This window comes from Pteropus medius, unplaced genomic scaffold (genome assembly GCF_902729225.1).
Source record: "Pteropus medius unplaced genomic scaffold, Ma_sr-lr_union100, whole genome shotgun sequence".
NCBI classification, from domain to species: Eukaryota; Metazoa; Chordata; class Mammalia; order Chiroptera; family Pteropodidae; genus Pteropus; species Pteropus medius.
The window spans coordinates 7,631,378-7,651,385 of record NW_024349803.1 but is presented as its reverse complement, the minus strand read 5'-3'; the positions used below and the strand labels follow the sequence as shown (position 1 = coordinate 7,651,385).

The following is a 20,008-nucleotide window of genomic DNA, read 5'->3' as shown; positions in this document are numbered from 1 at the left end:
GGTAGATTTGATGGCAGAAAGATTAGGAAGTTCTCCTTTAATTGCTTCTGTTTTCTCAATGAAATAAGAAGTTAGGCCATTTGTGGATGTTAAAGAAAAGAACTTATTTTTTCACTAAGACTATTATATTAGTTTATTTTATTAATATGATGATCAAAAATCAATTTTAACAACTTGAACATTTTTAAAATGTGTATATAATTATCTACCTGCCTTCCAGACGAGTCACCTCTGCCTGCAGAAGTTCTTCACTACTGTGGGTAAGATCCAGTTGAGACAGCACATTGTCTAAGTCCCCCTGCTCTTGAGAGGTGTACCTCCTTTCTGTCTGAGACTCCTCCAGTGACCTATGAAAGGATACAAGAGGACTATCAAAGGCTTTTCTCTTTGCAAACAAAAACGACATGCAACCTATTAAAATGTACCAACTGTTCTTGATAACAAAACTCTCTGGAACTCTTCAGTTTGTCTCCTACTTTACAAAAAGAATAGGAGAATAAAGAGCCAAGAGATGATGCTTCTCAAAAAAGTCAGCAGTGGTTTACTCCTTCCCTAACTGGAATTTGGCTTGTTTTTCAAGGGGAAAAAACAAAAATGACCAAAAAATCACTTTGTTGACACTTGATTCGAGTCAAAGAAACTGGAAAATTATAGGAGCGTTCTGCCAAGAATAGAAATGTGCACAAAACTTAAATTAAGCAAAAGGAACATAGCTCCTTCTATTTCTTTCCTTTACAAACCTCAGTAAACTGTACACAGAACTAAAATCAGTTTTAGGAACATTTTTAAAGGGCCATCTCAATAGCTGGCTTATTGATAATGATGATAAACAGCTAAAAACCATGACCTATTCTACCAAGGAAGGGGGGCCTTCCAGAGATGTGGACTACAATTCGTTTGACATTCAGAATTTCACTGAAGGTATAGACTGACCGAGAGGTTTATAACTTTCAAAACATCAGTTTCTTGATTAGAGACCTAAACTGGGGGCAGAAAAAACTAACCACAGAAATTTTTATAACATTATAAAACATTTAACTCAGGAATTAAAACTAGTTAAAAACCCATAATATGATCAAATACAAAATTATAAATATGCAATATTAAAACTGGTACTTAATGTCAAAACACCAAGTGGCTAAGATTAATAATATTTAAGGTTAAATATACCTCAGGGCCTCTACTGTATGTTGACTGTTGACTGCCTTTAATTTTGATTGTAGCTTCTCCTTTCTCATTTTTGCCTCATGAATGAAATATTCTTGAGAATGAAGAGTTGCCTTCAGTTGTTTCTTTTCTTCCTGCAGGACCTGCAAAATACTCAGAAAAAAAAGTCCGATGTTATTCCAATTATTCTATTTCAAGAGAAAAAGAAGCCAATGAATCAGACTAAAGTTATATAACAGGCACATTAATAAAGCTATCAATATATGATCCATTGGCTACACAGTAGGAAAGAAACCATAGATTTTGGAACCTAGTTCTAAGTTAATTATTCTCTCTTGAAATATGCATACACACCTTTCCCCAATCATAGTAATTTTAAAACACACCTCTAACAGTTTTTCGGATTCCCTCAATTTTTCATCTTTTTGCTGCTGCTCTTGCATAACAGTCATATTGGTTCCAACCAAGTCATTGACTCTCATGGTGAGGCGCTCTATTTCCAACTCATTGGCACAGATGGTGTCATTGGCCCGCTCCAGCTTACTGCTCAGGTGCTGAATTTCTGACTGGCTGGACAGTTCCACGGATTCTAATTTCTGTTTCCGATTGGCAAGCTGAGCCTAAAAATACAGATTACCAATAGGTAAAAGCGAAATGATAAAAGAATAGTTAGTAAATGAGGAAAACTAAAATGAAATTGAGTTTTACTTCCATAAAAACATAAAGCATTAGCTCATAAAAATTATATAATAACCCATTCATGGTTAGAAAAAAAAACTCATGATAAAAAATAGAAATAGAGAACTTTCTAAACTTGATAAAGACTACCTACAAAAACTGTACAGCTAACTAACATTATACTTAATGGTGAAAAACTTGAAGCTTTCCCACTAAGATCAGGTACAAGGAAAAATTGTCCCCTCTCACCACTCCTTTTCAACATCACACTGGGTGTCTTTGCTAATGCGATAAGGCAAGAAAAGGAAATAAAAGGCATGCAGATTGGGAAGGAAGACTGTCTTTATTCACAGATAACATGACCACCTATGTAGAAAATATGAAAGAATCAAACAAAAAGAGCTCCTGAAATTAATAAGCGGTTATAGTAAGGTTGCAGGATACAAGGTTAACATACAAAAAAAGTCAATCGCTTTCCTATATACCAACAATGAACATGTAAAATTTAAATTAAAAATATACCATTTACATTAACACCTAAAAAATTAAATACTTAAGTATAAATCTAACAAAATATGTATGAGATCTATATGAGGGTAACATACAAAAAACCAAATGGTCCGCAAAACATTCTTCTTTCCTTCTGAAGGTTTTACGATGCATTGTGATCATTAACCAGTCTACAAAACTCTGATGAATGAAATCAAATAAATGGGGAGACAGTCCATATTCATGAATAGGTAGTCTCAATATTGTCAATATGTCAGTTCTTCCCAATGTGAACTATAAATTCAATACAATACCAATCGAAATCCCAGCAAGTTATTTTATGAATATCAACAAACTTATACTAAAGTTTATATGGAAAGGCAGAAGACTCAGAACTGCCAATGTAATACTGAAGGAGAACAAAGATGGATGACTGAAGCTGCCTGACCTCAAGATTTAATACAAAGCTAAAGTAATCAAAATAGTGTGGCACTAGCCAAGAGTAAACAAATAGATTAATGGGACAGAACAAAGAGCCAAGAAATAGAGCCCTATAAATACAGTCATCTAAACTCTATTGATAAAAGAACAAAGGCAATACAATGAAGCGAAGACAGTTTCTTCAAAAAATGGTGCTGAAACGACTGGACATTTATATGCATAAAAATAAATCTAGACGAAAACTTTATACTCTTCACAAAAATTAACTAAAAATGGTTCGTAAACCTAAATGTAAAATGCAAAACTATAAAACTCCTAGAAGATTACATAAGAGAAAACCTAGATGACAGGGAATGGGGATGCCTTTCTAAATACACCAAAGACACAGTCCCCCCCAAAATAATTGATAAACTGAACTTCATTAAAATTAAAACTTCTGCTCTGCAAAGACAATGTCAAGAGAAGAAGGAGACAAGCCTCAGACTGAGAAAATATTTGCAAAAGACACATCTGATAAAGATCTTATACAAAATGTAAAAAATAACTCTTAAAACTCAACTACATGAAAATGAACAACCCCATTCAAAAATGAGCCAAAGACCTGAACAGGGATCTTATCAAAGAAGATATACAGATGGTAAATAAACATAAGAAAAGAATATCTATATCTGGGAAATGCAAATTAAAACAATTATATACTTACTAGAATCGTGAAAATCTGAAGCACTGGCAATATCAAATGCTAGTGAGGATGTGGAGCTACAGGACACCTCTCACTCATTGGTGGTGGGAATTCAAAAGGGTACAGCCATTTTGGAAGACATTTTAGTTTTTTACAGAACTTAACATATTCTTACCATACGATACAACAATTGTCTTCTCGGTATTTACCCAAAGGAGTTGAAAACATATGTTTTCAAAAACCTGCACACTGGATGTTTATAGTAGTTTTATTCATATTTGCCAAACTTGGAAGCAACCAAGATGTCCTTCAGTAGGTGAATATATAAATAAACTGTGGTACATTTGGACAATGGAATATTATTCAGTACTAAAAAGAAATGAGCTATCAAGCCATAAGAAGACATGAAGGAACTTTAAATGCAATTATTAAGTGAAAGAAGCCAATCTAAAAAGGCTAAATACTATATGATTCCAATTTATAAGACACTCTAGAAAAGGCAAAACTATAGAGAAATGAAAAGATCAGTGATTATAAGGAGGGCAGGGGAGAGATGAATCGGCAGAATACAGAGGAATTTTAGGGCAGGGAAAACACTCTGTATGATGCTGTAATGATAGGTATGTAACATATATTTGTCCAAACCCACAGACCGTACTGTACAACACCAAGAGTGAATCCTAAGGTAAGTTATGGACTTTAGGTGATAGTGATGTGTCAATGCAGGTTCATCCTTGGTAACAAATGTACGATACCACTCTGGGTGAGTGATACTGATAATGAAGAGGCTATGCATGTGTGGGCATATACAGGAAATCTCTGTAACTCCCTCTCAATTTTGTTGTAAACATAAAACTGCTCTAAAAAAAATTAAAGTCTTATTTTTAAAAGCAGAGATATAATATCTTGAGAAGAAGGGGTAAGAAAGAATTGATAAAGTAAAGGGATTCCTTGGAAGAGATCCTGCCCACCTAATAAAAAGACAGTTGCATTATTCTACCTACTTATGCAGAAGTTTAACTGCATCCATGAGTCATCATATAGAAAAACTAGATTTATCTCCTACTTCAAACATAGGAAATAGGAACTGTAATGTGTTGCTATATTTCTTATGGATATTCAGAAATTAATTTTTTTTGAATCACTAACCTTAAATTTGCAGGTCAAATTTTCCTCTCTCCCCACCCTAGAACGTGTTGCATGTAGTTAATTATTCTGTTTTCAGATTTTCAGATATGTTACAAACACCATATTCAGACGAGATCAGGCGCATTCAGGGTGGTATGGCTGTAGACTAAACACCATATTCAGATGATTCGAAAAGACCACAAAATGTTTAAATTGGTAAGGCGGGGAAGAACTGTGGAATTTTGTTCCTTAAAGAAAAGGGTCTTGGGGAGCATGTGAGATCTTACTCCCTGGCATATGTCATCAGTTTGATGCAAATAAACTCTTGAAAATTCTCTAAAAAAAATAATTAAAGAAAGAAAAAGGTACTTGGAGGGGAGGAGGGATTGGTTCTGTCCTCAGTTTTTGGACATTCCCTAAATTAGAAGATTTAACCAAATACAGTGCATCTCAGATTAGTTTCTTTCAAAGATATATATATACTCAGGTACACACAACTAAAATAGAGACCTGTAGTACATAGTTCCTGCAGACTTAGATAATTTTTAGGCTATGTATCCCATCTAAACTGGTTTTTAGCTCTGAACTTTCTAGTTTTCACAAGTTTTAATCCAGTATCCAGTCAGGTACTTCATCTATACACTGAAGATAGATATAAATTATCTATGTAAGTAAAACTTCCTTTATTCTAAATATTTTTAAAAGGTAAAGGTACTCAATTTTATTTTAGAAACATAAGTGGAAATATCTCTGGAAAATCTATCTACTGTTTAAAAATTTTTACTGTACACAGAACAGGGCCAAAATCCTACACCATGGGCACATAAAGTAGATGCTCTATAATGCCCATAAACCAAAGAGAGGGTGGGAGGAGAAAGGCAAAGAAACAGACAAATAGTGTTTGTATAAATTACAGGTCAGGATTCCAGTGTAAAGAAGCAAATTTTTTTTAACCAGATTGCTATAATAGTATGAAAGAAGAACATCAAATATGTTTAGATCCACAAGAATAACTGCCAAGCATGCAACTGTCTCTAAATTTTGAAAATACAATATAAACTTTTTTTCCCCCAAATCTTATACAGAATCCTGTACAGAATAAATGAAAAGACTGGGTGCAGGTGAGAAGAAAATGGCTGGAGCTCAGCTTGCTAAACCTCCCCAACTCTACCTTAACCTGTACAGCAGCCCTGGGCTTGGCAAAACACACCTAGAAAACCACTGCCCAAATGGACATTCAGGATGAGAGACAATACATAATTGCAAAACACTAGTATTGTCTTTTTAATACTGCAATAGCTACTTGATACTAGCCAGTATAAATCTGTAATCTTAAAGTAAACTCAATATTGAAGTTACAGTTTAAGCCATAGTTTAACCACTGAATCTAGATTTCATACTTAAAAACTAACCTACTTCTTAGTTTTGAAGAATCAAGAACATAGCCTACTTTTATTGATTCACTATTTTAGTCACACAGAAATAGTGTTTTTAAGCACAGTAAGAAGTACATTATCCCAAGTACAAATTCTAAATTTTCATTAACTAAGATTAATACATTAGGCTTGTTGTTGTTCAGTATGGCAGTCATTAACCACATGTGACTACTGGGCATCTGAACTGTGGCTAGTTCAAACTGAGATGTACTCAAAGTGTAAAATACACACTAGATTTCAAAGACTCAGTTAAAAAAAAAGATTGTAAATGTAATGATAATATTTTTCATATACTGGGTTAAATAAAACATACTAATTTCGCCTGTTTCTTTTTACTTTTTTAACATGATGGCTACAAAATGTTAAATTACATATATGACTCACCTTTTATTTCTATTACACAGAGCTGCACTAGAATATCTCAAGAACACCTCTTCCAATACTAAGAAAGTCAGATATAATCATATAAACAACTTATAAAATAAAATAATGATTATTTTCCCTTAAATATCTGGTGTTAGAAATATTTTAAGGCTAATGTTTTTATACTCTTTTTTGCGTTAAGCACTGTCACTAATTTTTTGAACCAGAAACTTCTTATTAATCTAACATGTAGCAGTCTTAACTACTCCATTGGAGTAGGTAGAATTGTATCAACAATACAAATGACAGCAGAGGTGGTTCAAAGTAAAGAAATAATTAAGAAGGCAATTTACATCACGGAGATGGAAACAAAAGCTAAGGGTGAGCAATTAAAATGTGAGAGAAGGGAAGGGGCTGGAGATTGGGGTAAAGTCAAATCTTCTTCTGGCTTTATGGTATATAATCCTGGTGCTTCAAGGAAATGACTTTACCAGATAGTGAGATTACTGAGAACAAAGGAATACAAAGTAACAAGTGTTTTTTATCTCCCAAAGGATCCCTGTATGAAGCTATGGCCACTGAAGGCATCAATCTCTATCAAGCTGCCCATCAGTGTCAACTCCAAATGTGTCTGTGCAGGCCACAGCCTTGCAGCCTCTCCATTAGGTAGCAGCTTGAAGAGCCCATTAAGAAAATGGCTCTGAATAAGATTTTATCACTGTTGTATTTATGTCATCATAAACCTTTTGACAGTAGGTCTGAGCCAATTCAGTTAACTCTGTGATAATTCTACCAAGACAATGTATTAACATTTGAGTTAGGATCATCTTTTCTTCATTGGTTATAATAAAGCTTTTCAGGTGATTCCTTATTTTCTACACAGAAATGACTTGATGTCTTAGACACTATACACATCCTTTTCTCATGCTTATAAAACCATCATTCTGTTGTTGGATCTAAAAATGTCACATTATTTAACAACTGTACTTTTTAATATAATACATTTTAATATTTAATAGAACAAACATCCCCTTACTCTTTCTTTTAAAAAATGTTGCCTAGTACCCCTCATTTATTCTTCCATATGAATTTTGGATCATTCTCTCAAGTTCTCAAAATGTAACAGTCAATAAATTGTGTGGATATCCATTTGGGGAAAAAAACAAATTTAGTACCTTATCAAATACCCCCAAATAAATTTCAGATCAAATATTTTAAAAAGAAACTATAAAGCATTAGAAGAAATCTTGGCTTAGTTAAGGCTTTATAGTATGACATCCAAGATAGAATCCTAAAGAAAAAAAAAAAACAATTAAGCAATTGTAAATAATTGTTTATAAAACAATTACCGCTTTTTCCCACCTATTAGACTGGCAGAGACAAGGCTAAAAATAAAAGTAGGGAAAATTAAAAGAAATAATAATGCTCAATAATGGGGAAGTGTGAGGAGCTGAACATTCTCAAATATTGCTGGTGAAACTCTGTATCAATACATCTTTGGAGAGTACTTTGACAATATATACTAAAGTCTTTAAGAATGTACAACTACACTGATGCAGCAATGTCGCTTCTAGGGCCATTTCCTAAGAAAATAAATAAACATATACTCCTAAATGTTTATAAAAGGATGTCCTCCCAAGTACTATGTACAGGGTGAAAAAGCAAAAACACTAAATGTGCTACAATAAGGTATTAGTTACATAAAATGTGGTACATTTAATGGTAGATCGAACTTCTATGCAATCATTATGACTACAAATCTGTTGACATTATCATATTTAAAAAAAATTTCAATTTATGATAATTAAATATTGTATTATAAAATGCTTAGCATATAGCTTGTCAGAGTAAGTAGTCTACATTTTAAAGTTATGTTTTATAGAAAATTTTAAACATACACAAATACAGAGAGGAAACGGTGATGAACCCCTATATATTCATCACCTAGCTTCAACAATTATCAACATTTTGCCATTTTTGGTAATTTTTAAAGTTTGCAACTATCCCTCCCTTCTCATATACACACACATATAGTGTTTTTCTACCAAATAAATGTATATGAATGCAATGTACATTGCATATAAGCATAGGAAAGGTCAAAAGAAATTTACACTAAAATGTCAATAATGGTAATTCTCTAAAGGATGGAATTATGGGTGATGTTATTTAATTCTCATTTCATCTACATTTTCTTATTTTTCTAAAATGAATATGCATTATGTAATTTCAATAGCTAACTAAAAGAAAAAAACTCAAGCAAATACATAACTCCAAGAGAGAGAAGTTATTCTGAGCTTCACTTTAGAAGTTAAAAAATATATAAGAAAAAAGTTTATATTAAGAATTTTTAAAAATTGAGGGGAAGTATGGATGTTGATATCCATTTATTTAATCTCCCAGATTTTCTACCTTTATTGTTCAATGATGACCCACATATAAACAAAATTCAATGTGTCAACCTTTACTGGATTCTGATCTGAGCATTCAACTGTAAAAAGACATTATTTTAGACAATGTCTAAATGGGGAAATGTGAACATAATGGATATTGAATTATATTAAGAAGTTATTTATTCTGCTAATGTGATACTGGTATACTGTAATTGTGTTTAAGTCCTTATTGTTGAGAAATAAGACAATGTCTGCTACATGCTTTATAATATTCCATCCAAAAATAAAAAGTAGGGAAGGATGAAAAAAGATTGGCAAATGAGTTGTTTTTCAATGGGTATAGAGGCTTAGTTTTGCAAGTTGAAAAAGTTCTAGAGATCTGATGATCTGTATATAGTTAACATTACTATACTACACTCTTTAAAAAAGTTAAGACGGCAAATTTTAATATGTTTTTACCATGCAAAATCAAACTGGCAAAATTATGATAACTATTAATGCTTGGTAATGGGTATACAAAAGTTCATTTAAAAGTTTTTTGTTTTTTTTGTTTTTTTTTAATGAGAATGATAAGTACTGCTACATACTGAATCACAGAAAGATTTAATTTTGTTTGGTTTGCTAAGGGAGAAAGAAATGTAAGTAACATTTTTTGTGTGTCAAATAGAGCAGTTCCATTTTAAACAAAGCTGTCAGAAGAATAATTCAAATACTCTTAGAAGGGAAAACAAATGTTGGCTTTTTAAAGGCTTATTATTTTAGTCCTAGCTGAATTATGGCAAATAAAAATCTCATTTTTACTAACAATAAAGTTTTAATTATGCAGAATAATCACATAGTAATTTGAAAAAAAGGATCTGCAATCAATACTAAGTAAACTTCATAGATGAATAATTAGAATTAAAATTTAAAACTCAATTTTCTTTTTGCCTATCAGAAGGCTGTAATTAGAATACAACAATATCTTATAGATACTTATGTTTGTTTAGTGCTTTAGTTCAGGTCAAAAGCTCAGGTCTAGAAATCTAAGATTTAATTGGTCCATTCTGACTGTATAGTTTGCTGCAGCTTTGAAAATAATTTTCTTCATTGTGGTTGCTGTGGGTACCCCCTGCCATTGTGAGTGGACTCACAGCAGAACCATTCAGTTTATCAGCCAGCTGATGTTTCAGGGGTCAAAAGCCAATACGTTACTGAGACTTAAAGCAGAAAATAATGCAGATTGTTAAAAAAAATTCCCTCCAGTTCTCTTAACTTATCTATCCAGTCCATTCCCTCCTTCCATAAAACTGAGATAACTATCAACCTTAACAGATCATATTAAACAGATAACACATAACTGTATATAAAGAACTGCATCCAGAAGCATCAAGACAGTGTCTAGCACATAAAACATGGTCACAAATATTCATTTCCTTCTACGTTCACTTCCCTTTACATTCTTGGCTTTTCACTGAAAAAGCAAACGCGTCCTAAAAAGAAAAATTCCTAAAATAAGTGGCTATTTTTTGATTTTGCCTAAGCCATTAGTTCATTTTAAAAAAAAAGTTTCTACTAGTGTTTTAAATGTGTTTCTATTGCCACCAAGACACTGCTTTTAATTAGTGCGCATGCCAATGCAGTGTGACTCTCTCAGCATTTGTGTCCAGACAGGCAGACTAGCTGAAGCTCCCTGGCTGAGATAACTCAGCCAGAGTAACCCAGCTACCACAGAGACAGAGCAAGACACAGACAGAAGTAGAGCTAAGGCAAAAGCCAAAAACAGCCAAACGAGTAAGCCAGAGATCCAACAACAGAAACACAAAGAAACGAAGGCAATGGAGAGAGAACAGAGTTAGAAAGAGAGGGAAGTGGAGAGAGGGAGAGAGAACAAATTTAGGAGAGTGAACGTGAAATGAGTGTAGAGCAGGCAAGAGGATGTAAGACACTGACAGAGCGAGAGAGCAAGAAAGAGCACCTGAGTGAGGGAGTAAGGAAGCCAGGGAGGCAAGCGAGCAAAGGAACAACCAGGCATGTGGATATGAGTGGATATGAGTAAGCACACACTTATCATTGCATTAAGCTAGTTCAAATTTAATCAAAACCTCTCTGTCTCTCATTCTTTTAAAATATCTTAAACCTACCTGAATTATCTCTGATTGTTCAGCCAGAGCTTTCCTTTGTGCCTCCAGAGAAGATACCTGTTGCTGATAAATCAAGCGTTGCTTCTCCCAGTCCAGTGATTTCTGACGAAATTCCTGAAGAGGCAATTAAGGTACTTAAGTTCTAAGTGCTTCCCCTTGCTGTCACTACTTCCCAGATTCACTTTTAATTTTTCCCCACATCCCCGGGTACACATGCACCTTTCTCACAGCAGGAGCCCCATTACTCACTTAGCTGACAGAACTGTAGAGTAATACCAAATTTCTTACATACTGTGCTTCTGGATATCTGTCTTTCTAAATTTAACACCCTAATGGTGAAGGGTATGAAACACTGGGTTCATGATGATTTTCATAGATTTGCTGCCACCTAAGGGTTGTTATAATTTTTTAGTGATTTTTCAGAAAACTGATGCTAAGATAACTAAAATTTCAGAATATAATTATGAGTATCCCACTCTACCCAATTCTTGATATACAAACCCAGGAATTGAACAGATTCAGATAAATTTTCAGCTAAGTCTTTTGGCCCAATTCTTACTTCTCAGTATTTAAAATTCAAATAGATTCAGATGACACAATATCCTTTGGTATACAAATTTTACTATCTTAACAGAAGAACTGCAAAGACTTAAATAACAAGGGAAATCTGCACTCAATTTGAATAGATATTTGTAACCCAAAGCCAAAAAGTTCAAAATTAATGATGGATCCATAGGAACTTGAAGTTGCATAATCAGAAAACGGGCCCAATATTTATGAAAACAGGGCAGCGTTAGTACCCAATTGAGGCAAGTGACTACAAATTTAAATTGAGACCAGTCAGTATGATTATGTTTTTCTCCAGTCAGGTTCTGCCACACATAGCACGTAGAGAGTGAACAGAAAGCTAGATTTAATCAGATTTAAGGTTTTGCCAAGCAAATATGAAGCAAGAGAGGGGCACAGCTAATGAAGGGGAGTGTAAGGAACGTAACTATGGAATTAAGCTGGGTAAGGATTGATAAGTGAGGACATGAGGAGCAATGAAAAGGTAGCAGAATTCAATCACTTTAAAAGGATGGGGTCAAGTGATTATTGAGAGCAAGGCATTAAAGGGAGTGAGCTGAAAAGACAGGGATGGTAGTCAGAGAATGAGATGCTGAATATGTGATTCTAGGAAGCGTTAAGTATTAGTAAGGACAACACTTAAGGAATGGCAATGGGAATTAAGGAGATAGGAAGGAGATCAAAAACAACTATGGAGGAAAAGAACAGCAAGGAACTCAAAGACCAGAGTATTATAAACATCAACCCTGTGGATACTGAAAGCCTCAAGAATTATGATAAGAGTAATGTTGGAGTGACAGTGAACTGGGAGCTGAAATCTTTGAACCAAGGGAGTAAACTAGGGATCAGAAGATGACTACCTTGGTTGTATGTACATTGGCTGGCGATATAGGCTGATGACAAGAAAATCAAAGATAGCGGGTAGAAAGGAAAGAGAATGGTCATGAAGCGGTAATGAGGAGCAAGAAGTGGTAATGAGAAGTCTGGGGTGGGGGTACCCAGTTATTACTGAAGAGAACTGGAGAGGAAGCAGTATCTGTGCAGCCCTCTGATTCTAAGCTCTTCAAATGTATAAAATATTGAGATGCAAAAAAATATTAAACACAGAAATTATAATTCTAGGTAGTAATATGTACTGGCACTTGGGGGTGACAGGTTTCTCTGAGTAAAAACATTTTAAGTAATCATAAAAAGATGTTGAACAAATAATTTGAGATGTTCCTCAAATTACAATCAGCTAGGGGAGCTGGATAAAATGCAGATGTCTAGGTCTCATGCCATACTACTGGATCAGAATCTCTGAGAACCTAAAGAGGGCCCTGGGCTATTCCTAGGTGCACTGGAGAACCAACAGCATACACAAAGGAGGGGAGTGGCCGATCCAAGGGGAAAAGAGTGACAGCCCTGTGCTGCTCCTTCATTCGCTCTTGGCAGTGTTAACTCGTCACCTCCTTTAAGTCCTCCAGAGAATCAATATAGTATACAATAATCATGGGGTTACCCAATCTTAATAAAAACGAAGTCAGCAAAGAGGGAAGTAAATGGCTTACCATATCTAATGTGAACTGAGGATAAACAATCTGACATGGAGAGTACTCTGTACAGAAAAGCCATGTACTTTCAACATTTACTAAGCCCCTATTCTATTAGGTGATAAGATAAGAACACTGCCCATGGAGGAGTGCTAGCAACTGGTGGCCACTGTTTCTCAATATTGGCATTTTGGGTACAATAATCCTTCCTGTGTAGAACATTCCTCAGTATGTTTAGTGTTCTTGTCTCCTAAACATCAGTTTTCACTCTCATTTTGACAACCAAAACAATGTCTCCATACATTTCCGAATGCCCTCAAAGGGTGGTACTGCTCCATTGAGAATTACTGATAGCCAGTAACCCAATCAACCACATGGAACCAGATGACTAGATACACAGAAGATCACCTTCGACCTTTGAGATAGCTTGGCGGCAGTCCTAGAGATGGCAGAAAATTGATTTCAGGAACTAGCACTATTAGAAACAGCAGTTTCCTACATGAGGGCTAACAATCACTATGAAGAAAATATTACTATGAACATACCTCTATTTTTCCGGTTAACCTCTCAATTTCAGACCGATCTTCCCTGTGATTTTTGGCGTTTCCTCTGAAGTCTCTTATTTGCTTTTTCTGTAGTTTTTCATAGCTTCTTTTCAGTCTGTCTAACTGTAGACACAGTTATTTCTAGACTTAAAATTTAAGAATTTGTAAACAGTGGTGATGGAACAAATTGGTATTACGAAAGCAAGAGCAGAGCTAAAAGGTACTACTGAAAATAGATGAAGAGCATGTTAGATTTGTAAATTAAAATATAAAACTCAAACTCATATAAAAATAAACACTAGAAAATAAATACCTTGTCAAAGAAAAAATAAAGGGAAAAATATTTTTTAAACAAAACTTTAATTTTTACTACAATAGCCTTCACTTAAGGGCTCCATAACTCATCCTCACCCCCAATAAAGCAGCAAACTAAAATTCTTTCTTTTCTCTAGGTCTATGGTTCTTGAACCATTCTCCTGTGGAAAACTGATATTCAGAGTAAGGAGAAGATTGAGTTAAATAAAAGCAGTTATTTCCCAATCTGAAAAATAAGACTGAGTTAATAGAATTTTCTCACCCAAAATGCTTCTGAAACCTTTGGATCTTCCATTATTTAAAATCTAGTTAGTCATTTAACTCTGAAATTAATATTTAATATGTTTTTGGTATCAATATTTTACAGTATTATACAAAAATAGCTCTATTTCTTTCAGGTACTCAATCAAGAAACACATTTTAACATCCCTGTTCTAGGTCGTGTTAAATACAGAATTAGGCAAGATTCTTTGCCTGGATTTAAGAACACAGAAATAGATTTCCACCTCTCTACCTCCCATAAAATATATACTTCCCATTTTAAAAGTAAAGACTACCTCATTAACAAAGGTCTCAAGAGTTAAAGAGACAAAATTAGACAACACAGAATAGAAAGAAAATCTCACTTCTTCATGAAGTTTCTTTAACTCCTGCTTATAGTCCATGGCCATCTCTTGCTTGACTTTTTCATGTTCTTCTACTTGCTGACGCAACATTCCAACCTAGAAGCATATAGGTCATAGTATTTTTCATTATTAGCATTGAAACAATATCCATGAAACATAAAAATAGGAAACAATCTTTGTACTTATCTGTAAACATAAGTTCTCAACTGTGTATGGTAATACCCTACTCCTCAGTAAGTGAAATATCTAATTATTTAATGGTCCATAACACTGCCAAAAAATGGAAAATGACTGTTCTAGAATTTCTAGTTTAAATGAAAACTTGCTCTGATTTATTCTCACCCTTTTTATCAAAAAAAAAAAAAAACTCATGAAAAAACAAGAGATATAAAGTTGTAAGAACCTTGAAAACTAAGACTATTCAACAAAAATCTAGGAGACGTCGAGAATAAGTTCTATAAATCAAACTGCAAAATAGTAATGTCAGATAGAAAGACAGTAGGAGACTTGTACCTGCTTTACTATTTATCTCACTTTAGAGAAATCAATTCCACCAACCAGGGTAAGGATGTTATCCTAACCCATTTTTCAATAATTTGAAACCAGCCACAACCAGTTCATGCTCAGCCATCACCTCCAGAAATTTCCACCAGTATTTCTCTACATCTCTCAACAATCAGTTAGAATTTCATCTATTAACAAGTTAGGAGGGAGAGGGATAACGGGAAATAGAAGGTAGTAATTTCAATCACAATACAGAATGATAACTTTAAAACAAAACAAAAAAACCCCAGATCTTAAAAGTGCTCATTACTAGGCAAAAAAATTATAACTACGTGTGATGATAGATGTTAATGTGTACTCTGCAGTGCTCTTTGTGCAATGTTCTATACGTATAAATTAGGTAAAGTTTGTTGATCATGATGCGCAATTCTAAAGCCTTACTGATGTTTGTCTCTTGTTCCATTAGTTACTAAGAAAAGTGTGTTAAAATTCCCAGTTATAATTGTGGCTTCATCTATTTCTCCTTGTAGTTCTTGCATACAGATAAGGACAAGCGAGAGAGAAATTTAAGACTATTTTTTTAGATACTTATGAATTTAGATTTTTTTTGTCTTAGTTTGCGTTCTCACAAAAGAACAGCCTGAGACATGGGCTTCAAGGCAGGTAATTAGAGGTGATCTCAGGAAGCAGGGCCAGAAAGTAAACCTTGACATAATACAAAGGCTTGATACCATAGTGTGTTCTCTGAACATTGGGAAACAAGTTAGAAAAAGATACCTAAAAAGTAAAAATCCTTTGATATAGTATTTCTCTTCACCTTTAGTAATGTTCACGGCTTGTGCTTGAAGTGTACTTTTTCTAATATGGATATACTTATACAAAATTTCTTTTCAAAGTGTTTAAATGGTATATATTTTTATTTTACCTTTACTTTCAACTTTGCCATATCTTTACATAATAATTCAGTTTAATTATTTTTACCCTGTTGGACAATTTTTATGTTTTAACTGGGCCATTTAGTGCATTTACATTGAATGAACCTACCTGGACTTAAATCTATCATCTTATTAAATGCCATTTACATTTAATAAGCTCTACGTTCCTTTTTCTCTCTTGCCTTCTTTGGAACTGATAATTTACCATTTCATTTTTCTTCTGTTAGCTTGGAAAACATATACTCTATTAATGTTAATATATACTTCTAATAGTTCTGTCAAGATTAAAACATGGATCTGTGACTGAACAAGCTAATGTTAATTAGTAGTTTTACCACTTCCCAGGCAACCCAAGGACTATAGGAATACTTTAATTCCATCTGCCCCAATCTGATTTAAACGCCATCATAATCCTGTATATATTAAACTAAAAAGGCTACTGTTGTTATATATAGTCAATATTCATTTAAATTTACCCACATATTTACTGTTGCCTTTCATTTCTTCCTTAATCACTTAAGCTTCCACCTGGGATCGCTTTCTTTCTGCCTGAAGAACATTTTTTAATATTTCTTTGGTGCAGGTCTATTAATGACAAATTCTCTCAATTTTTGTTGATATGAAAACATCTTTGTTTCACCTTTATTGTGGGTACAGATTCCTGGTTTGGCAGAAGAAAAAAAGTCATTTCTTTGTTTGTAGATATCATTCTACTATCTTCTGGTTTTCGCTGTTTAGCTGACAAGTCAGCTTTTAGGAACTGTTTGTAGATAATGTCTTTTTACCTTGGTAAATAATGTTTTTTATTTTCTTTGATTGCTTTTCAGATTTCCTCTTTGTTTTTAGTTTCCAATCTAAGTAAATATTTCTTTTTATATATCTTGCTTGAGATTCTTGGACTTTTTAAATATATGACATTCCTCACTTTTGGCAAAATCTCAGGCAATTTATCTTTAAATATTGCTTCTGCCCATTCTCACTCTTTTTTCTCCTCCAGGGATTTCACTCACATTAGACCCTCTCATTGTATCCTCTTCCTCTTATCTTCTCTTCTATATTTGCTATTATTTTGTCTATGCTTTATTCTAAACATTTTCTTCTGTGCTATCTTCCAGTTTATTAATTACCTCAATCTTTAAGGCCTTAATATCAATTATTGTATTTTTCAATATTTTAATTTCTACTCACTTTAGGTTTGTTTATAGTTTCCAATTCTTTCTTGAAGTGCTCAATCTTATCTTTTATCTCTTTGAACACAGTAAACAAAGCTATTGTAAAATCTGAGCATGATAGTGCCAATATGTAGATTTGCCTTGGGTCTGTTTCTATCTTCCATTGCCTCGGCTTTTTTTCATTTTTGTTGTCTTCTTGTGTGTGTCTGAGGTTACTTGCTCAATGGTTATCAAGCATTATATTTGCAAAAATTATTTAAAGAAATAATTAAAGACTCAGAATGGTATTATTTTTCCTTGGGAGAAAATACAGGTTTGCTTTTTCCAAGTTTCAGGAAGCCCTAGCACTTTGAAGATGCCTGGGGACAGCAGCACTCTAGGATCTTCTTAAACTTACCTTGGAGATTTAAATGCCTGCAGCTGAATGGCAATGTGAAGAGGGCCTGTTGTATATCTGGCCCATCCTTACTTCTAGGTGCTGCCTTTATGGGTCCCAACCCGAAGTGAGCGGGGTTCAGAGCCACCTTGGACACCAAATCCTTTACTGTCTTAATGCCTTAGAATTACCAAAAACCTCATTCAATCTCTATCCTCTCAGCTGCCTTTTCTAATTTCAGCTATTAATTTCCCCAAACCCTGGGGACACCTTCCTGGACCTGTAGCCTAACGACGTAAATACTGAGTAATGATTTAACCAAAAATTAAGATATGTAATCCTGGCAGGATGATGAAATGGAAATTGTATGAAGAGAGCAAAACCCTTAATTTTCATGGTTGCAAGTCATCAGATAAATAGCTAAGACTGAAAATTAGGATATGTCAGTATAAAATGTTACTTAAAAACATGGGGAGAATACCAAAAGAAAGAGTTAAAGGCTTTGAAATGACTGCTCCAGAGGAGCAGGTTTCCTAGGTTCAGAGGGATGGGGCATATAATTACTGTTCTTCCTTATGAGCCTTGTAGAAACATTTTTCTTTGTATTTATTATATGTGGCAAGCATAAATATTAAATGTAGATTATTTAATTTTATTTATGTACCAGAGTCTAGTTCATAATGAGCAATGAAAATATTTAAATTTCTTAAAGGAGAAAAAAAAGAAGTTGAAAAATAGGGTGATGGACTGCATTAGGTAAAGAAATGGGAGCCAAGGCTTGAAACCGTCAGTAGGAATGACAGAAGGGCTGAACTAACTGATTTTAGATACAATTTATAGTTTTCAAAGTGCTTTCTTAAACAGTAACTCAATCTTTACAACACTGGGACATAGGGTTTTTAATCCTAATTTTACACATGATGAAACAGGTTCAGAGAGGTTAAATTATTTAAGGCCATTCAACTGAAAAGAGGCAGAGCCAGGACTCCAAATTCCTTACTCATTTCATTGTCTACCTGCTCTGTAGGGGGTGAGAAGGTAACAGAAGCGGAAATATCCATTAAAACCAACCCAATCGCAACAGTGTAATCAGAAACACATAAAGTATTTATTCACTTACGAAATGAATTGTTTATACTAGTACTTCTTCAAGTATGATCTGCAGGTCAGCTGGAGCTGGTCACAACAGCAAACCAGCACGATATCGGGGTGCTTGAAGCACAATGTAAATCGACTGTCATGAAACACACTGTTAATGCAACTGACATTTTTATATAGCAAAACTTTCTATGAAGTGAAAGATGCAATATACTGATTTACAAGCTTTTTATCTCACTGTGGACCTGTCATTTGAGCAGCACTGGTTTACGCCATAGGACTAACTGCTTCTAGGCTGCCATTCTTATTTAAGAATGACAAAAACTTAAAGCTCTAAAATCTTGTTCTTATGTCATTTACTGTTCAAAGTAGATTATGAATGTGGTATTATCAACACAATTTCACAGACAAACTCTACAGAATAGATGATTCCCATTACTAGTGTCTGGTAAAAGCACTTTATTTCTAGAAACTGAATCAAATTTCAGCAGACCATTCAATGAAGCAGCAAATTGACCAGACAGCTACAATTCTAAATTTCTTTTATGTCCCAGGCCAAACCTGTAATCTTTAAATCCGTAACATGGAATCTATAATTTCTCTTTAAGGTATCAAGTAATAGCAATAATGCCTTATGACATCCAAATTAAGCTACAAAAATAAGTTCAAACAGCCTCAGAATGACTAAATATTCTCATAATCACACACACAGAAATTTCTTTAACAGGTTTCTAACAAAATAAATGACTCCGATATCTACATACAGTGTTTTTCGTGTCTAGGACATCACTATCGCTTTAACTTACCAAACAGAACTACTTTTGTTTTGCCCTCAGAGAAATGAAGTAGTGGTAGCTAAAGCAGCTTACCAGACAAGGTACATTGACCCTACCCGAATTATAGTTTTTAAAAAATCAAATATGATTCCATGTACTTTTTTGCATAAGGTGTAATTTTAAAATATACTCTCAAAGTTCTATCCAAATTTTAAAATGAATTCCAGTTTAGCCAATGGCATTCACAGAAAACTGAATTTGACACAGCCAATGTTACTATGTACTACTTTGACCCAAAGTGCAAACGGCCAACTAATGAGTCTCTTGACAAGCATAAAAACACTTTTATCAAGTCTAACTCTCTCCTTGTTACATCTAAAATACTCTTAATAAGTATCATCAACAAAATCACAATCTCAGTGTGCCCCACTCACAGAAGTGTACCTGAACAAGTTGAATAACAGCACTAGTGAGCGGTGATCCTACTGGCAGAAAAGTCCATCAGAGTGAGGCTTGAGCCCAGTGTTTCCCTACAACTCTTTCAATTCTTCAAAGACTGACGTTCATGCCAGAAATTTAGAGGCAATTCTTGTGCTTCTAAATGCTTTATGCTTCCCTTCAAATATTCAGTGTACTTTTTACTGTACCAGCTAAATTATGAGAAA

At 34.1% G+C, this 20,008-nt stretch overlaps 1 protein-coding gene and 1 long non-coding RNA gene across 18 annotated transcripts in view; both read right to left on the bottom strand.

Moving 5' to 3' along the window:
• CEP63 (centrosomal protein 63) overlaps positions 1-20,008 on the bottom strand; it is a 42,543-nt gene that overhangs the window by 12,662 nt on the left and 9,873 nt on the right. For all 17 annotated transcript variants that reach the window (XM_039837195.1, XM_039837197.1, XM_039837193.1 and 14 more), the window contains exons 4-9: positions 14,483-14,578; positions 13,542-13,664; positions 10,898-11,011; positions 1,554-1,787; positions 1,171-1,310; positions 210-347 (exon numbers count right to left, since the gene is read on the bottom strand). In XM_039837195.1, the coding sequence (XP_039693129.1) occupies positions 210-347; positions 1,171-1,310; positions 1,554-1,787; positions 10,898-11,011; positions 13,542-13,664; positions 14,483-14,578 (845 nt within the window). The remainder of the gene's footprint in view (positions 1-209; positions 348-1,170; positions 1,311-1,553; positions 1,788-10,897; positions 11,012-13,541; positions 13,665-14,482; positions 14,579-20,008) is intronic.
• On the bottom strand, positions 8,077-10,878 carry LOC120582106 (uncharacterized). Its single transcript, XR_005647462.1, has 2 exons — positions 9,916-10,878; positions 8,077-9,885 (listed from the first exon to the last, which is right to left on the bottom strand). It is a non-coding gene; the product is annotated as an uncharacterized LOC120582106 (long non-coding RNA).